Below are 20,419 nucleotides of genomic sequence, written 5' to 3' on the forward strand. Positions count from 1 at the left end.
TTGGTTCATAGTCTCAGGAATTTTAGTCCGTGGTCACTTGGCTCTGCTTTTTTTTGGGCCTGTGATGAGACAGTAAGTACCCCACGGGGAGCACAGGGGGCTTATCGTGGAGCAAAGCTACCTAACTCATGGTGTTAGGAAGCCAAGAGACTCCGTTCCCAGTGGGCTGGGGCTGGGGCCACTGGGCTGACTTTTCACCAGCCCTCGCTCTCCTCTTAGAGGGGCCCCCTCCTCCGCTGTCCACGGGCTGGAGGCTAAGCTTTAGAGTTAGCCTACGTACACCTTTGGAAGCACTCCAGCCTCAAGGCATTGTGCAACTACACACCCCTACAGCAGAGCATCTGGGGGACCTGGGTTCCGCCTGCACCCCACACCCCATCTCCCTTTGCTGGCTGTACTTTCAGAACTTGGTTAAAAGACATCAGCTTGGGGCCGGGCTGATGGCTTAGCCATTAAGAGCAGTGGCTGCTCTTCCAGAGGACCGGGCCCTTTCCCCAGCACCCACAGGGCAGCTCACAGCCATCTGTAACTCTTGCATCGGTACATCCACTGCTGCCTGCCCTCTGCAGACGTTGCTTGCACGTGGTTCACAGACATACATGCAGGAAAAGACCATGCATACTCACAGAAACAGACAAACAGCAGCTCGCCGGCTCTTCAGTCATCCCTCATCAGGCACTTACCCTATACCGAGGGAGAAGGGTGTCGGTCAGCCATCCTCTTGAACAAGAGACATCTATGCCCCACATTTCTTGTTGGCACTAGCTAGGGAGCCTGGATTTCATCTGGGGCGCCCCTCACTCTTACCCATGTCCTGCCATCTCAGTGAGGGGGCAGCTTTAGCAGGGTCTTTATTGCTAAGTGTCCAATCTTCCTCTGTGTGGGGGACATAAACACTTGTCTGCTGAACCCAGAATTGCCTCTTCATTGCAAGGAACATGGCTGCCCAGCCAGGAGAATTGGGAATACCCTAGGCAGCCTTAATGGTGTTGCAAATGCCTGGATCTGGCACTGCATCTCTTGCTCTAGGAGCCAGCTGTGCAACTGAGTACATGGCAGGCTTTTGCCCAGGCTCAAGTGGGGTTGCTCATCTGCATAAAGTGATTAGGAACAAATAGCCTGGTGCTGTCCGTGGAGACTCAGCTGAAGGCACACAGAGCAAATGTCCGTCTTTATTCTGGCCAAATTAGCCTTAAGCACAGATGGCCCGGGCCTGTCTGAGTGAGCTAGGCTGGTGAGGGGGCTGCTTAGCAGCTGCAGTTATATGAACTGTCTGGAAGCTTTCCAGAGACAGCAGTGATGGTTGTGGCAATCGCCTTCCAGTGCAGTGATTTCAACCACTGGGTCACAACCCCCTTGCGGGGTGGGGGCAGGGGGTCACGTACTAAATTACAATTAATAACAACAACAGCAAAATTACAGTTATGAAGTAGCAATGAAACAGTTTTATAGTTGGAGGTCAGCACAACATGGGGAGCTGTACTAAAAGGTTGCAGCATTAGGAAGGTTGATAACCTCTCTTCCAGAGTGTCAGCCAGGCCCCTGTGTTGCCTCTGGGATGTATTCTGTTAGGTCGTTTTTACATAATAAAGGCTTTGCTACTTGCCCAAGGTCTCCTTCCACCCTGGAACTACCCATGCAGCTGACTCCTTTCCATGCACTTTCTCTAACTGTCCACGTTGCATAGTTCCAGAGGCAGGGAGGGACAGTGGGACAGACAGACAGACAGACCAGTGGTCTGACACACCAGGGGGTCTCAGGCTTGTCGCTCTGCCTGCACCTGGGTTTCCTTCCCCCTCTAAGGAATTTGGAGTAGTCCTCAGGGGCAGAGGGGACAGGCAGTGGCAGCTACAGTGTGCTGTATGACTGGGGTCACTGTCATCTGTGGGTGACTCTGAACCGCCAGAGGACAGGCGGCAGACCTGGCCCTTCTCTGAGTCCCCAGTACCCTGTGTAGCAGCAGACACCTGAAGGATCTTCCTTCTTATTTGCTCAAGGAACGGATGGCTTTCCTCATCTGAGATTTGCAGCCTTTCGGTCTCTGTGGAAGCTGCCCTGTGGAATGGGCTGGACCGTGCCGATGTCACTGAGCCTTGTTTGACTAGGGAGACAGAGGACAAAGGGGTGAGCCGAAGACAGCCTTGGACTCAGCAGCTTTCCTGGCCTACTGGTACTAGGGATGTTGGTGTGAGATGTGTTAGCTGCTTCAGAACCCAGGGCATAGCCCACACTTAGAAATGCTCACTCCCGCTGCCTGCCAAGGCCTGCTCCTAACTGCCTCAGCTGGACCATGTCCTGCTTTGGGGACTGACTGACTTTTGTGCTCACATCATGACAAGCCTTCCCCTGCCATGTAAGATGCTTATTGGAGGCACAGGGGCTTTCCTTCACTGTGAGCAGACCACTGGCCAAAGAAGCAGATCCATTACAGACAGAGCTACCGAATTTTCCAAAGGAAAGGAAGCTACAGAGAATGTAGTCATTAGCTGGGGCAGGAGGCAGGAAAGTTTCCAAAGTCAGTAACTCCGAGGAAGGAAGAGTCTATTTAAAACCCCTCATCGAAAGGCCGTGAAGTCTGTAAGCTGGGGCTGGGAAAGGCTAGGCGTGTGAAGAAGCTCCTGCCAGCACGACCGCCGGCCAACTTAGGTCCAGGAGGTCTTTCAGAGGGGAAAAGGCAGCTTCGGAAACCACATAGATGGGTGAAGTGAGGGTCCTGGGAAACCCACCAACAGCCAGGCCATTGCTGACAGAAGCAGCCTAAGGAAGAGAGGTTTATTTTGGCTCAGGTTTTCAGAGCATACAAGCTGGTATGGCAGGAAAGGCTCGTTCTCTCTCAGGAGCGCTGAGCGCTGAGTCAGGAGCAGGACACTCAGGCTGGAGTCACAAGATGGACTTCTGCTGGTTACACCACTGTCCTGAAGCTTCCACAGCCGCCTCAAACAGCGCCACCTGCTGGAGATCGATTGTTCAAAATCATTTTATATTCCAGCCATAACAAGTTCAAAGAGGATTGACGGTGCTGTCCAAATGGAGGGAACAGAAGGCTGCCAAAACAAACAAAAAACCCCGACCCTGCTATCGACATGTCTTCTCTTTCCTCCTCTACCTATTGGCTTTCCACAAAGAAGTACTAGGTGAGGGGAATGTAAGCTGATACTCACGCAGCTGATCTGGAAGCAAGGACGCCAGGAATAGGCACACAGGGCTCGAGGCGAGAGCTGGGCATCCCTGTACACTTGGCTGGGCGTCTGTAACACCCAGCTCTCTATGCCAGCCCCCATGCCGTCCTTCTGTCTTAGTCCGGAATTCTTCCCTACTCTCCAAGCGCCCTGGGCCCTTGCCTTGGAGCAAGTGTGCAGACAGGTCTCTGCGTGGCCATACTAATTATAGTGTGTCCTCCAGGGACATACACAGTGGTTGCCTCCAAGAACCATTTCCCATGATGCTCAGGGTACCGCCTGGCCCATTGTGTCCCAAAGCGTAGTACTCAGGTTCTGGAGGCTCTTAGGCACAGTGTGGCTACTGCAGGCTACTGGTGTGCTTCCTGGGGACTGGGGAGAGTCTGGGTAGTCCTGGTGGTGGTGGTGGCGGCTCTTAGCTTGCATTCCTTTGGATGTAGCCGTTGCTGCTGGCAGTTGACCTGGATATGCTCCCAGGAAGCAGGAGTTGGAACTGGGCGTGTCACAGAGCATCATTCTCAGGACACAGTGGCCAGTATCTTCATCATCCTAGCCCCGACTGCTCAAAGTGACCCTGAAACCAGTCCTGTGGACCCGTAACTATCCCTCCCAGAGGGAGTGGGCTGGGGAGGGTCATTGGATCCTTCCCTGAGATTCCAGCCACTTCTGCCTGCCCTTCCTGGCTGTTTGTACATACTTCTGCCTTAATTGCACATGGTGTGGGATGTGCTGGAGTCTATAGAGTGTGGAGGAGGCTGCAGGGGAACTGCGTCCATGCAGCCATCATCTCTGCAGGAGTGGGAGTTTTCAGTGCTGTGGCTGCTTTGGCTGGTGACATGCACAGGTGACATACACAGAGCTTCTTGCTTTTGCCTTGTGAGGGACCTCTCGCATACTGATTGGTGCTTGTTGATGCCCCCCCCCCCATTGTAAGGTAGAGGGAGACTGTTGTATCTCTGTGATACACATAATAATAATAATAATAATAATAATAATAAAAGCAGAGACAGATACTGGGGTTCAAGCTGAAGACCAGAGAAGCAAAGCAGCCAGGCCACTGGAGAGTTCCTACCTCTACCACAGACTGAGATGGATGATGCTTTCTCCAGGAATCCTCAGAGCGCACTGAGCCCCAGACTCCTCCCGCCTCATAGTCCTCTCTCTGCCCAGGCATGTCCTCCTTCACCTCCCTGGTGCTGGGATTAAAGGCCTGGGATCCCAAGTGCGGAGGTCACCTTTGTGTGAGCTGTTTCTCTTGTAGACTGGGTCAGTTTCGTGTAGCTCAGTGTGGCCTTGAACTAAACAGGTCTGTCTGCCTCTGTCTCCCGAGAGCTGGGATTAAAGGCGTGTGCCACCGTCGCCTGGCCTCTGTGCGTAGCTAGTGTGGCTGCTGGGATTAATGGCGTGTCTCACCAGTGCCTGGCTGTATGGCTGTGGTTAGCTTTGCTTTTCTGATCCCCAGTGGCTTTATTAGATTATAAACAATATGTCACCACTTAACTCCCTAGGAAAAGAATCCCCAAATCAACGCGCTGAGGGTTTGCCGTGGACTCTACTGTAGGCGTGAGAGTTGAACTTTCAGGGTGCTGTCAGGGTGCGTTAGCAGCCGGTGACAGTGTTGCAGTGACTGTGACTGGTGACAGTGACTGGTGACTGACGGTGCCAGCTGCACCACAGTGACTGCTTCAGTTGGGTGTGGGCCGTTTGCATGCGGTGCGGGACTAATGGCTGTGCTGATGGGTCTGCTGGGAAGTGGTGGTTGCCGGCCGGAGCACCGAGACTGTGTGATTCACTCTCGCTCTGCCCTTCAGGGTTTCTGCCAATTAATTTTGTGGGTCAGCGTATATGCTTGTAGATTTCATTTTAGCACTTTTACACACGCCATGCACGCACACGCATGCACACACACACACACACACACACACTGTACCTTGGTCATAGTTATATCCCTCTTACTAATCCCCTACATATATACCACTGGGACATACATACATACATACATACCACACATTCAAGAGACATGGGAAAACATGCTCTTCCTTTAAGCCTCTTGCTTCCCCCATGGTCCCTTCTGTTTTCGTGTCACTGGCCAAGCCCCGGTCCTGTGGCTCTGGCACTCAGACTGTATATTCTCCGTTCTGACAAAGGAAGGTGGCATTGCTGCAGAGGGCGGAGTTGAGGTTGTAGCTGTGGCATCCCTGGAGTGGAGGGGAGATACTGGCTGGTGGTGACCTTTGATGGTTGCAGGTCTTGGTCTGAATTCTCTGCTTCTTGACTGCCAGTCGTATGACCAGCCACCTCACTCCCCGATGGCCATGCACTGGAACTAGCCCTGTCACCGTACCTTTTGTGCTATGGTGGAATGTTCCTTCTGAACTATCAGCCAAATCAGACTTCTCCCCATTTAAGCTGAGCCTATCAAGTATTTTGCCACAGCGGTGGGGAAATAACCATATGCAAGCTTGACCACATAGCAGCCTGAAGAAGGGAGTCAGAGTGGCTGCGGTGGTTAACGTGAGAGGTGGTTCCATCTTATCTTCCCTACCTAAGCCAGGTCCCTCCGTTCCTAATCTGATGTGGCTTCCCGCCGTCTGCCTGCTCTCGTTTCTGCCGGGTGTACACCTCCGCCTATGGCAGAGCTTGCTCCCATCCATCCCGCAGCATGTGTGACCTCCTCTTCCCTTAGCCTGGCTGACAGTGTGTGCCCTTGTTCTCTTGCTGTGGATTTATATTGTTAGCCAGGATAAGCTTACGGCAAACTCAGATTCTCAGGTCCTTTGTTTTTTATATCATCACATCTATTCTTGGCATATCACCCACATATTGAATTGTATCCCATGGTGAACTCTGTCATAGAGCGAGACATCATTTTACAAGCAGAGGAAAAAAAAATAAACCATTAAATGTTGTTCTACCTTTTTATAGCATCTGAACTATCCTGCTGCAGTATTTATGTGCACGTATCACCCAATGTCTAGGTGTCGAGAAGATGTCTGTGCCTCAGACAATTGGTAGGCCTTTGGAAATGTTTTTGTTACAGCTGCTAAAAAAATAAAACAAGGCAAAAATTGCTGTTGAGGCATGGTACACAGCAAGCTGCTTCATATCATGTGGGCTCTGCCAGTAGCCTTGACGACCGGGTGCAGAGCCCGTTGCGTGGCCTTCGGGGATCTGACCGCGTAGTGCAGGTTCATCCTTGACTTGGGGCCTTGGAAGGCAGCATGCGGTTCTGACTCATGATGCCTCCTTTCAGCCTTCTCTCCTCTGTCGCTCAATGTTAACAAACTGGTTACTAATACTAATCTGTTAAAGTTTAACCCGAGACCGTTTCCTTCAGGTCTGGAGATGATCCGGGAACTTGGCAAGCACTGTGCTGGTTTACGGTGTGAATGCTTGGCTTGGTCATTCTCTTCCCTCAGCTTCGCCTCCGCCAGCATGGCTTGCGGAGAATCCGCTCCCTAGGTTGTCTGCTGTACACTGTGTAGGGCTGGCTGGAGCTGACTTGAGATGTGGGGAGCGTTGAAGGTTGGCTTCTGCCTGTCTCCCTGTGTGCCCCAGCCCCTCCTCGGCCTCGTTGCTTCTTGGTTTCAATGTCCCCTCCCTATAACCCCTTGTGACCCTGCACTTTCCCAAACACGCCGGTCTGCTCACGTGTGTGTGTGTGTGTGCATCCCTCGTGTGTGCCCTACGCTCGCGTCTCATCCATGGGTGTGTGGGGTCACTCCCAGTGTTCTCTCCAGACGCTGGAGGCGCTGTCCGCAGGTGGGTCGTTTCAGACTTGGTGATTCTAGCACAGCTCTCCCTGCCCCCGCTTCCCTGGTTCATCTCGCTCGCAGCTGCTGTCCTGCTGTTTGACCCCTGGTTCTTCACCGGTATGTGGAGGCTATTTCCACTCCTTAGGCTAATGCCGAGGCTGCAATGTCATGGCTGCTGTTGTATGTCTGTGACCCATGCATTTGAATGGTTTGTGAGCCCATTTATTTCCTTCTCTGCAGCATGGCTTACAAGTCAGGCTTCAAGACAGTCCACCTGTTCCTTGGGTTGGGAGGCTTCAGTGGCTCACAATTGCCTTCCAGAGATGCATATGGGAGCCAGCAGATCCCATGCAGCCCTAAATGTTTTGCTTGGCTTCTCCTTGTCTTAAGAAAGGCCAGGCGGCAGCCTGCCTTGAGAAACAACACTTCCGGTAAAAACCCAGACCCACCATCTTCCTTTGAGCCATCATAAGATGTGATAATCACCCCCCTCCCAGGAGTCCCCAGCAGGGCCAGGCAAGGCACAGTGTATATCTTATATAATGCTGGGCTCCATGTTCTTACCAAAGGAGACTGGACGTATTCACAGTGTTCGTGATGTCCTGGACTTACTTCTTACTCTTGACACCTGTTTGGGTCAACTTCTACTTTCTCATGAAGTTGTGGACACCAAGATGGTCAGCCCAGTATTTATCCCTCGTCTTTGTCATCCTGGAGCATGGCCATTTTTAATCACACGCCTTCCTGGACCACACAGCTCCTTCCTCATGACAGGTCCTCTATCTTTCCCATCCAACGCCTCATCCGCCCTCGCCTTTTCACTCAGCCGTATCTAACGACCCCACAGGGCCTTCCTGGCCTCTCAGCTAGAGCCCACCATGCTGTTCCTTACTCGTTTCATGCCACACAGAGCAGAGACCGCTCTTGAGCACACCTGTTGTCTTTGTTGGCATGATCTTGTCCTGTGCCCTCCATGCCTGGCACAGGGAAAGTGCCTGGGAAGTGTAAGCTGATTAAGAGCAGGGCTTGCTTGGACTGTGAATCAGGCCATTTTATCTGCAGTGCTGATATTAATAATGTTTCATGAAAATGAGCCCAGGTCTATGCTGCTTTGTCCAGCAGTGCATTCCTGGTACCCGACTGTGCCCTGGATACAATGAATGTGCTTTACATTCATTGAGTTTGTGAAGAGCCAGCAATGGTACTTGACTAGCACAATGTCCTGCCTGGCATTATGGACCAGGAGAGAGAGATGGAATGGGGGTGGGTATAAAGATGCTGCAGGGAAGCCATCTTCTTTGCCATCCCCTCCAGTAAGGGTCCTATTTCCTCTTCAACGGGCATGAAGGGATAGCTTACACATCTTGATATTTGCTCCCTAGGTAACAACGAGTCAGACCTTGAGCTAGAAAAGAAGTGCAAAGAAGATGATCGAGAAAAGGCTCCAAAAAGACCTCGGGCTCAGAAAACAGAGAAAGTCCAGAAGATCTCAGGAAAGGAGGCAGGGCAGCTTTCGGGAGCCAAGAAACCCATCATCAGTGTGGTCTTAACTGCTCATGAAGCCATTCCAGGTGACCGATGACAGGCTGGAGATGATACAGTGAGAGCCTGCAGCACAGCCTGAGGAAGGAGGGCTGGGTCAGAGCCTATGTGTTAGGCGTCCTAGTGGAGCTACATTTAGTCATGTATGCATGTGAGGTCATCACAGACCTCATTATCCCCTGGGGATGTTATGCCCGTCTCCACAGCCAACTCTTGTCATTCAGGTGTGCAGAAACTGTCCCTTCTGTGCCTCTCCCCAGCCCCTCAGCTGGAGGTGCTCCTGTGATATTGCAGTGGCTGCCTCCTTGGTGGGAGCTGTCTACTCAGTCCCCACAAGTGCAACGGCTCTTCTGCAGGCCGAGGCCGACACTGCCCGGCCGCTTCCCATTCTGATGGTATTCACTCAACATCTGTCAGTACTAGACGTTTCTATTTATCTTTCCTTTTCCATGAACATAGCTGGTAAATATGCCATATTTTCTTTTTTTTAAAGGTCGCTTGTAGGAGAGACCGTTTTAGACAAAAACAGTGTCTTGGAGTTTCTGAGATAGAATAACATGGACAAAAACACTTGGAATAGAAAGGGTTTATTTCAGTTTGTCGCTCTCAGATTGGTAATCCACTACAGAGGGAAGTCAGGGCAGGGACCTGGAGGCAGGAACTGAAGCAGAGACCTTGGAGGATGCTGCTAACTGGGTGCTCACTCATGGGCTGCTCAGCCTGCTTCCTTCCTCCCTCTCTGACTCTCTTCCTTCCCTCCTCTCTCTCTCTCTCTCTCTCTCTCTCTCTCTCTCTCTCTCTCTCTCTCTCTCTCTCTCTCTCTCTCTCTCTCTCTCTCTCTCCAGGGTTTCTGTATGTATCTCTGGTTGTCCTAGAACTCACTGTGAGGGCCAGGCTGTCCTGGAACTCAGAGATTCACCTGCCTCTGACTCTTGAGTGCTGAAATTAAAGGCATAAGCCCCCATGATCAGTTCAATCTACTTTTATACACAAACCTGCCCAGTTTTGGCACTGTTCACAGTGGGTTGGGCCCTCCCACATCAATCACTGGTTAAGAAAGTTGCCAAAGCTTGCTTACAGGCAGTGTGATGGAGCCGAGGTATTTTCTCAATTGAGGATCTCTCTTCCCAGATGATTGCAGCTAAGTTAAGTTGGTGTAAAAGCTAGCCAGCACAGTTTGTGATAGATTTCAAACAGCCATAAAAGTAGGTATAAAAACTAGCCAGCACAAACAGTTTGTGATGGATTCCAGGCTATCATAATGTTTTAAGCTTTTCCTGCATAGGGGGTGTTAGCTCCCATACAATGAGGGCACTGTCGTGGTCCTCAGGAAACACTCCCTTGAAGCAGCTGTATCCAGTGCTGACAGTAGCCACACAAATTCCAAACTCCGAACACATTTTCTCCTTTATTCTTGACTACACAGTAAGGGGTTCAGGAGAGGAAAGGCCATATAAAATCAGGCCACTTGAACTTTCTGTAACATCACTCCATCTGCCTTTCTTTGCTTCAGAGAAATATTATTGTGAATAAGGACAGTCCCAGAGGACAGTGGTTGCTAGAGAACATTTCACAGTTTTTCTTAAAACGTTGTGGTAGTATTTTGAGATTCCAAGAGGGTAAAAGCGTAATCAGTTCCCTTTGGTATTTTGGAAACAAGCGCTAGAGAGGAATCTTTTACATACTTGTTCTCATCCTCCACTCACCCTCTCACACAACTCAAACTCACACATATGTACATTCACATTCAAACTCCTACATTCACACTCATACACAAATGCACACACACACTAATACACACTCCCATAACTCACCCTCCCATACATGCATGCACTCTCATGCAATTATACCCACTCACACAGACCTGTGCACAAACACATACACTCACACAAAATCACTTTCTCACACATACACTCGTATTCACACACATGTACCAATACACGCACACACAAGCTCAAGCCTTCATGTCCACACACCTGCACACACTCACATACACATTCACCCCCAGAAAGGGTAGCTGCTCCGAATGGCCTTGGGTCAGTTTATGTTACAGAGTAAAAGCAAAGGTGACCCTGGCGGCTTTTCTCTTCCAACCTTCAATTTCTGTTCATGGGAGGAGAACCAGGGACATTGGGGTGTTCGTAGTCCCTTTTTGGTGACTGCTCTGCCACCCCAGGCTGCCTTGATGCAGCTTTATACTTGCCTCAAGTTTCACAGCTTTGGCTTTGTAGAAATTCTTGCTAGTGACATATTTTTTTTTTCCTTTTTAAAATATTTTTAAAATTTAAATTAGAAACAATCTATTTTACATATCAATCCCAGTTCTCTCTCCCTCCTATCCTTCCATGACCCCTTGCTCCCTCCCCCCGTTCCATCCCCCATCTACTCCCCAGGGAAGAGTGAGGCCTTCCATGAGGGACCATCAAAGTCTGTCATTTGGGGCGGGCCCTAGGCCCTCCCCTGTGTATTTAGGCTGAGAGGATAACCCTCCATGGGGAATGGGCTACCAACGTCCATTCCTGCATTAGGGATAAATACTGGTTCCACTGCCAGAGGCCCCATAGACTGCTCAGGCCTCCTAACTGACTCCCACGTTTAGGGGGCCTGGTTCGGTCTGGTCCTATGCTGGCTCCCTAGCTGAGTGACATATATTTTTGCCTGTTGCATAATTAGACAGAGTAAAACTGTACTGCAAGAAGACTTCTGGGCACATTACTAGAAAACCTGTATCTACACACACACACATACACACACGCGCGCGCGCACACACACACACACACACACACGTGCTATCTGAATAAGAAAACCAGTGTGTTGCATGGATGCCCTACAGTAAAATGCCCCCAGGGAGCTGCTGGCCCTGCTGGACGGGGCAGGGTTGTTGCCACATTCATAGTAAGCAGCACACTGTGTATCAATCTCAGGTGCTACCAAGATTATTCCAGTGGAGGCTGGGCCCCCTGAAACAGGAACAGCCCCTCCCGAGACAACGGCAGCAGACCTGGTACCAAGGAGAGGGTACCAAGAGTATGCCATCCAGCAGACCTCGTATGAGCAGCCCATGAAGTCAAGCAGGTGAGTGGTCCCATGGGCTTTGATCCAAGATGGGCTGCAGGTAACATTCTCCGGGGCAGGAAAGATGCACACACTTGCTGCTCGGGATTCTGCTCATGATCTTATCTGTAAAGGGTCTTAACTCACCATCTTAGCCGAAGAATCCACCCTCCATTATGCCCTAGTATGGTTCTTCCTCAGCGACCAAGGCAGAGCAGTGTGCCCTAGGAACTGAGTAAATTCACTTGTCTTCACAGGGTGGCGTTAAACTATGAAGGAGACGGGAACAGAGCCTGGTGTGCACACTCTGTGATGGTGTCTCTTTCACTGTAAAAGCAGCCCTCATGGTGAGGGTTAGGTAGAGTGAAACTACTTCAACAAGACACATTATTAGAAAAACTGTGTCGCCCTCCACACCCACATTCTGCTGCGACCCATATTCCTTCTAGATTTCTCTTCCACTGCTAATTCACTGCATAGGATTGTCATTTTAACCATATGCTAATATGATTAATGGCCAGGTCAAGTCACCACGTTTTTCTGTGATGGACGTTCACTTTCTCACACTTCTTCAACACTTCCTGAAGTATAAATTACTCCAGTTGAAATTGTTACATCAAGGAATGAGTACTTAGAACATAGTGGGCATCCAGAACAGCCCCTCCTCACAGGTCTTGGGGTATTTGTTGCTTTCTAGATGGGTCCTGTTGAAGTCAGTGGGCAAACAGATAGGCAGGGTCTGAACAGGAAGTGCTTGTGTGTGTGAGCACCCTCGAGGGTATTGGTGTCCTTAGCTCTTGAGAAAAGTGGGCGTTGAAGGTGTTCATTCCCCCAGCTGAGTGCCCCTTATTGCTTCCAGTAGACTCGCAGAGGTAGAGTCGCTGCAGTAGGGAGTCGCGTCTGTCTGTAGGGTGTCTGTCTGTAGGGTGTCTGACTGTCCTTTGATCGTTCTCCAGCAGCACCTCTCTCACCAAATCGGGAACACTTGCAGTCGTGGCTCTGTGCACTGTTCACTATCTTCTTTCGTGGCTCGAGCTTAAGGTCAAATGGAGCCTGTTCAGCACCCTCCCCAGATTCAGCGACTTCTCCAAAAGCAGGCCGCTCGGAGCAAGCGAGCGCTGCTGGTGTTTGCGTAATAATAATGTAAAGACAAACAGCAAAGGACTCTTAAGACCTTCTGGTCTGTCCACAGGCGAGGAAGTGCTGAGGCGGGCTTCCTTTTGACATTGGGAACCCTGGGCCTCTTTCCTCAGGGTCCCTTACAAAACGCGTCACCCTGGGGATGTCTGCTGTGTCATCCGGGAAAGGTCAAATTGCTCTCCTTAGTGAAACCTTGGGCTTGGCATGCGGGCCAAGGAGTAGCTTCCTCCAAATTTGAATATTTTAATTTCATCACGTAAGTTGTACTTTCTAGTGTCTGTGGACTACAGTCCACGTAAGTGCTGTAGATTTAAAGAGACACTTGTGTGAAGTGCCTCATGAATACAGCCCTTGTGTCTGTGGTAGGCACAGTTTGACAGTGCTAATTATTAGCACTGCCTGGTTGTCAGTGTGATGTAAGTCCTTCCTGGCTGCCTAAATAGACCGTCCTGAGGTTCATTCTCTCTCCCTTGGTCTTGTTGCTGGCGTGTGCTCGCTGCACTGCCCGGCTGGTAGCAGAGGAAGCGCCTCTCAGAGAGCCTTCTCCAATGGGCGAGCTCGCTCCAGAGGCCATGGCTCCTGGGGTCAAGTCACTAAGCAACTGTTGATGTTGGGCAACTGTTTAGTTTTCCCATGTGTGAAATGGGTTGAGGAGAGAGGGGACTAAACAGCCAGCAGACAGCTTGTTAGGTACTCACTGGCCACTAGTCAGAGCTGCCGCTATTCCACTCAGCGCATTCCTAGCCACATTGAAAGAGACAGGCTCCATTTGGCAGGTCATGCTTTTTTTTAATTCCCCATCGTATATGCAAGATCTAACACATGCCCCTGCTTCAATCAGTAGAAACTGTTTATTTAATGGTATGTGAAGTTAATAAAGACAGCGCTATTCTTCCCCACCCGAGCTCCCACCCAATGGTGGTAGAAAAGGACAGCTGGCCGTCGTCAGTCAAGCTTCAGCAGAGAGGAGTGTGCTTTGAGTCAGCTCTGAGCTTGCCCAGAAGCCGGCCTCTCCTACCTGAGTCCTAGATCACCCCCAGCTGGGCTTCAAGGTGCCTGTCTAGCTCGCTATTGCTCACCACAGGCAGACATGTCCCTGCCATCTAGCAAACTAGAGGTCTTCTTCCAAACACATTACCTGTGCTCTCCGTTTCTGGGAAGGAGTGGGGAATGTGGATGAAGACCAAGGGTGGGTCTTTCTCTCAGGAGCGCCCTTCCCATGCCAGCTTGCAAAGAGGACGAGAGCCACCCTGACAGTTAGTGGAACGAACAGGCAGCTGTGGCCTATCCCATTTGTTGAATAAGCTCTCCACATCTAGTCTCATGGAGACTGGATTTACTTTTGTTCAGGTATCCCAGAAGGGACACAGCATTGGAGCATGCCTTGTGTGCCCATGCTCGCGTGAATCCTACCCCCCTGTTCCCGCTTCCGTCTCTTGCCACCTCCTTTCCTGTCCACTCAGCTTTGACCCAGATGTTAACCGTAGCAGTTGTTCCCCAGCAGCCTTTGTCCAGTGAGAGCCGTCTTTCCTTCTGCTCGTCACACACCCCCTCCGATGACATTGCAGGGCTCCCTTCTCTGCTGCTCCCAGGAGAGCAGCGCCCTGTTTCATCGCTGTCGGAGCCCCTCCCCCCCCACCCAGATCTTACTTGTTGGATGGTAATCGTTCACCTTTGCGGTCCCGTCCCCCTGTAGCTGGCTGCACAGCCTTTGGTAGTTGGTTCATGGGAAACTTCCAGTGTCTCCAGAGGTTAATGGTGCTGTCGTCCACCTCTAGGTTAGGTCCCACCCAGCTGAAGATCTTCACGTGTGAGTACTGCAATAAGGTCTTTAAATTCAAGCACTCGCTGCAGGCCCACCTGAGGATCCACACCAACGAGAAGCCATACAAGTGTTCCCAGTGCAGCTATGCCAGCGCCATCAAGGCCAACCTCAACGTGCACCTGCGCAAGCACACCGGGGAGAAGTTCTCCTGCGACCACTGCTCCTTCACCTGCCTCAGCAAGGGCCACCTCAAGGTGCACATCGAGCGGGTGCACAAGAAGATTAAACAACACTGCCGCTTCTGCAAGAAGAAGTACTCGGATGTCAAGAACCTCATCAAGCACATCCGGGACATGCATGACCCTCAGGACAAAAAGGTCAAGGAGGCCTTGGATGAGCTCCGCCTGATGACCCGGGAGGGCAAGCGGCAGCTGCTCTATGACTGCCACATCTGCGAGCGCAAGTTCAAGAACGAGCTAGACCGGGACCGCCACATGCTGGTCCACGGCGACAAGTGGCCCTTTGCTTGTGAGCTCTGTGGCCACGGGGCCACTAAGTACCAGGCCTTGGAGCTGCATGTCCGGAAGCACCCCTTTGTTTATGTCTGCGCTATATGTCTCAAGAAGTTTGTCAGCTCCATCAGGTTGCGTTCCCACATCCGAGAGGTGCACGGGGCAGCCCAGGAGACCTTGGTCTTCACCAGCTCCATCAACCAGAGTTTCTGCCTCCTGGAGCCTGGTGGGGACATCCAGCAGGAAGCTTTGGGGGACCAGCTGCAGCTGGCAGCTGAGGAGTTTGTGTGTCCGGAAATGGATGTGCTCAAGGAGGGTCCTGCGGACGCTCACCCTGAGGTGGGGCCCAGGGAGCTGGAGGCTCGGGGGGAGACAGCTGCCCCGGCTGTGCCCCTGGCCAACACCCAGACTGAAAGTGCTTCCCTGTCCCCCTGCGAAGGGGCCCCCACTGTAGTCTCCTCTGACCTCAACCCTCTTGGAGTGGTTTCAGATGACTTTTTACTGAAGAATGATACCTCCCTAGCTGAAGCCCATGCTGCCGCTGAGACGGCCTTGGACACACAGCATGGAGGCTCAGCCCGGACTCAGGGTGAAGAAGTCACGCTGCTGCTGGCCAAGGACCAAAGTGCCAGGCCAGACCCAGAAACCCAGAGTGGCCAGAGCCCTCCCGGTGGAGGGCAGAATGCCGCCGCTCTGCCAGCCAGTGACTCTGACTCTAATGGGTGTCTCAGGTCAAACCCCGCGGAGGCCTCAGACCTCCTTGCTGCAGCAGCCGATGGAGGGGATCTTGGAGTGTGTCCTCCCGACTCTTCCGAACCCTCGTCTGAGCACCATCCTGGCAGCACAGCGTTCATGAAGGTCCTAGACAGTCTCCAGAAGAAGCAGATGAACACCAGTCTGTGTGAGAGGATCCGGAAGGTTTATGGAGACCTGGAGTGTGAATACTGTGGTAAGGAAAGGCTGTGCTGGCCACATGTGCCTTTGAGCGGAGCTTTCCTTCGCGGCAGCCCCGTCCGGTCCTATCACGCTGTGATGACAGCGTTGGGTTCCTTTTGAGCTCATGTCTGTTTGCAAAGGACACCTCCTAAGTGAGGCACCCTCCTCCGTGATTGGTAGGAGCAGTGAGCCCGGTCATAAGTCACAGTTGGAACCTTTCCAGGGTCAGCTGGGATGGCGCACAGCTGGCCATGTTGGGGGTCATGTGGAGGGCCGCTCACGTCTTCTGACCGAGAGGAATCATTCTTCTGGTTTTCAGTTGTGGCTTTATCAGCTGGGTAGAGAGGGTAGGAGACTGGCTGCAGCTCTGCGTAGGGAGAGGCCCAAGCAGCTCCCTTTTAGCCTGTGGTGAAAGCCGGGCTCTGGGAGCTCCCAGACAGCAGGCAGAAAGCGGGCAGGCAAGAGCCTGTCTCAGAGCCCGGAATGTCGGGAGAACTCGGAGGCCCTTGGATTTGTGCATTTGCAGGGTGATGTTTGACATAATTGGCTCTCAATAAACATTTCCTTTCTCTTTTCCTAGCCCTAACACCATGTGAAAGATGGTGGTACCTTAATACTTGAAAACTGCCAGTTTCCTGGCAGAAGTGTGGTGGAGAGTGTGAAGGGCATACCAGATAAAGGAGATAAATATGGTATTAAAAAAGATGATGATGATTATTTTTTTTTTAAATCAAATTCAGTATAAAAGAATCTTCCTTGTTCTCATGTGAAAATGTTTTTTCAGGCAAACTTTTTTGGTACCAAGTGCATTTTGCCATGCATGTGCGCACCCACACCCGGGAACATCTGTATTACTGCTCCCAGTGTCACTATTCTTCCATCACCAAGAACTGCCTTAAACGCCATGTAACTCAGAAGCACAGTAACATCTCGCTGAAGTGTCCCACAGACGGCTGTGACTACTCGACTCCAGATAAATATAAGCTACAGGCCCATCTTAAAGTTCACACAGAGCTGGTAAGTAGCAAGCCAAAGCATCAGCCCCCACCTCCCTCCGGGTGCCCAGTGCGTCCTCACATCCATGCCGACAGAGGTATCCGAGCTGCAGGTGTGTGAACTCCCTGCCCCTCTCCAAACACAGACGGGCCCTTCTGCCTCTTGGCGACGCCTCCACCCTCCAGCTCCCGTGGTGGCAAGTCTCTGATTAGAGATTGAACAGATTGCATTCTCTGCAAATTTTTTTTTTTTTTTTTTAGCATTTGAGAAAGCTTACAGGAGAAAGATCCGCAGAATGGAAACGAAGCAAAGGTTTCATAAATGGCGTTTTAAAGAATTATTAATAACAGGAATGATAATAGCTGCCTGTAAGTGTTGTTGGGGGATGAAGTTGGATGATTGGGTTGGATTAGGTAATTATGCCAGGAACAGTGTTCGGTAAGCAGTCCGGTGAGTGTAGTGAATGCTAATGATCACCGTTGTCACATTAGCGGGGCATCTATCGTAAACATAAACAGCATCTAGGAAGCATTTTGATTTAAGAAGTGACATGTTAATCCAAGGTGCCATTAATGTGCACGATGGGCCTGTCTGGTTCTGTGATGCTTGATCACACAGTGATGCAATGAGTGAATGTTGTTTTTGCAAGGTCTAGTCTGGTGGGAAGAGGCTGTCGCTCCTGAGAATGATTTATGGCTTCTTAACATAAAAAAGAAGCCACGTCTGAAGCCCGTGTGGCTCTCTTTATGCTAAAGACAGCACAAGGGAACCTTGGAAATTGGATGAGCTGCTCTGCTTTTCTGCTGTAACAGGTGGTTTGTCATTAAGGTGCAGTCAGGGATTTCTGGAGGTGTGGGGTCAGAGCATGTTGGAATATGCCATCTCTCATATTCCCACAGGCTCTGTGGCCTCGGAAGCCTGCCACCGTTTGTATAAAATATGCTCTTAAAAGTCTGTCTTGGTCACTGTTCTGTTGATGTAGAGGAAACCAGGACCAAGACAACTCTTAGAAGAGAAAGCATTTAATGGCCACAGCTTCAGAGGCTCAGTTGATTATCGTCATGGCAGGGCGCTTGAGGTCATGGAGCCATGGCCAAGAACTACATCCTGATCTGTAGGCAGAGAGAAAGACTCTGGGCCTGGCATGGGCTTTTAAAACCTCACAGCCCACTCCCTGTGACACACCTCCTCCAGCAAGGCCACACCTCTCAATCATTTCAAATAGTGCCGCTCACTGGTGTCCCAGCAGGCAAATCTGTGAGCCTATGGGGGCCATTCTCATTCAAATTGCCACAAAGTCCATTATGTAATGCTCATGCTTGCACACTTGTGTACATAAAAGCATGTATGCACACATATGTACATAGACATACCCGCACATACACACACATCTGTGTATATTTTCTGTATTCCTACTCTGTTATTGAAATGTTAAATTAGAATGGTCCAAGAATGCCTGGTGAATAGTTGAGCCTAAGTGCCACCTGCACTGGCTTCCCGCCATGCACTGGCTTCCCGTCATACATTGGCTTCCGATCATCCTCTGTCTTCCCATCATGCACTGGCTTCCCATCATGCACTGGCTTCCCATCATGCACTGGCTTCCTGTCATACTTCCTTTCTTATTCTTTCTTCACTCTCTCTTATTCATGTCACAGGCTTGCTTTAGGTGTTGATCTTGCTCTTCCCTTCTCCTCCTCTGTCTTGTCCCTCCCTCCCTCCCTCCCTCCCTCCCTCCATCCCTCTTTTCCTCCCTTCCTCCCTTCTTTCCTCTCTCCCTTTCCAATCTGGCACCAGGGCATGTGGTTTGTCAGCTTTTCTGTCATTACTGTTGGGTTGGCACTGAGGCCAGTGTTAGAATAAGGCTCTTGGCAGGAGTAGCCTTAGAGTGTGGTTCTGGAGACTGGGAAAGCAGAAGTCTGGATTGAACCCTTGCTCCCATTGACCGTGTGTTTGGCTTGGGAAATGGAGCTGGTCCATGCCTCGGGTTACTCATGCAGGTGAGGATGAGGTGAAGGAGTCCATGTAAGTGTCCAGAGCAGTGCCTGGTGTAGACTGTTATTAATGTCATTGATCTTTTGGAGTCAGCTGCTCTGAACAGGAGCTAAGCCGGTGATCCCTGAAATGTTGGCCGTGCAGCCCAGGCTGCCTCTTGTTCCACATTCGGAGTTTGTCCCGGAACTGCTGGTCTGGCCTAGAGTGTGGAGATTTTGGGAGTTAACTGAAGTGCTTGGAACTCCATCTGTTTAGCTAGTTGTCATTCGTTCTGGGATGAGACTTTTCTTTGTGTGGCTCCTTTGGGGTCATCCAGGCCCTAGTCCGTAACTTCTCATCTGTGTTCTGTAAATAAGCTCAACAAATTTGTCGGTTCCTAGGTTATTCATTGATGGGAGTACTTTCTGGTCTGCCATTGGTGCCCTGTAAGGAGCGTGTTAGCATTTGATTGCGTCTTCCCGGGGAATGTGCACACACAAGTCACTTCTCTACTTTTGTGGTGGTGAATATGGTTGTGTCTTCCCTCAAAGCATGGATTTCACCTCTAGCAACATGTAAGATGTTCTGGGGAGGTCACCCTTGGAGCAGAAAGCTGCTGGTTTGACCTGGTAGTCACTCCTTGGGTTTTTACTTAATTCCCGTGTCACCTGTAGGAGCTAGGAATCATTTCCTCTACTGTACAGAGTCTGGTGTCTCTGTCTCTACCATGCAGTAACTCAGTCTACGGTTATGCCATGAATGAGGAATGACAGAATTCATTCCGTGACCTTATCACTGTCTCACGCGACTCATTCAGTGGTGGCAGGTCATTAGTCTTAGATATGCATTTCTTGGTGAGCCTCTTGGACACTGGTAATCCTCTGAGGGAATGTGGCAGACATGGACTTTGGCCCAGGAAAGCAGAGGCTGTGTGGTAGATGGTCCTGTGTTGCTAAGAGACAGCCATTCCTCAAGCTGCACAAGTTAATGTCTGCACGTAGCTGCCAGAGAGGAAGTACAGCATTCTCACGCAAGGAGTGTGGCTCAGTTACCTTTACAAGAGATACTGCCCTGCTTCTCATCAGTCCTCACAGTTTCTTAGAGCCCTTTGCCCTTGCTGGTATTTCTACTTCTTCCCATTGCGATTTCATATCTATCCATCTGTCTATCATCTATCTTATGTATGTACGTACGTACGTACCTACCTACTTGTCTATGTTAGTCTGTCATCTATCTTATGTGTGTGTGTGTATGTACGTAGTACTTGTCTATGTTAGTCTGTCTGTCTGTCATCTATCTTATGTATGTGTGTATGTATGTATGTATGTATGTAAGTACCTACCTACTTGTCTATGTTAGTCTGTCTGTCTGTCTGTCATCTATCTTGTGTGTGTGTGTGTATGTAATCCTCTTCCTTCCTCCTCCCAAATTCTGGGATTGCAGCTTGAAGCCGCCTTGGCCAGCTCAGTTGAGACACTCTAAAAGCTGCCTAATTTGTTGCTGTCCCCGAAGCGGGAAGCTTTGCCCTGTGTGTGTCAGGTGCCTGCACGGGGCTCTCTGCTTTGC

The 20,419-nt window shown here is 50.7% G+C and overlaps 1 protein-coding gene across 1 annotated transcript in view; it reads left to right on the forward strand.

The window, feature by feature from the left end:
- Nucleotides 1–20,419, forward strand: part of Zfat (zinc finger and AT-hook domain containing) — a 154,345-nt gene that overhangs the window by 53,201 nt on the left and 80,725 nt on the right. Inside the window, exons 4-7 of the mRNA XM_051202514.1 lie at nucleotides 8,317–8,505; nucleotides 11,401–11,551; nucleotides 14,449–15,896; nucleotides 16,668–16,900. Coding sequence (XP_051058471.1) covers nucleotides 8,317–8,505; nucleotides 11,401–11,551; nucleotides 14,449–15,896; nucleotides 16,668–16,900 — 2,021 coding nt within the window. The remainder of the gene's footprint in view (nucleotides 1–8,316; nucleotides 8,506–11,400; nucleotides 11,552–14,448; nucleotides 15,897–16,667; nucleotides 16,901–20,419) is intronic.

Source organism: Phodopus roborovskii, unplaced genomic scaffold, assembly GCF_943737965.1.
Source record: "Phodopus roborovskii unplaced genomic scaffold, PHOROB, whole genome shotgun sequence".
Taxonomy (NCBI): domain Eukaryota; kingdom Metazoa; phylum Chordata; class Mammalia; order Rodentia; family Cricetidae; genus Phodopus; species Phodopus roborovskii.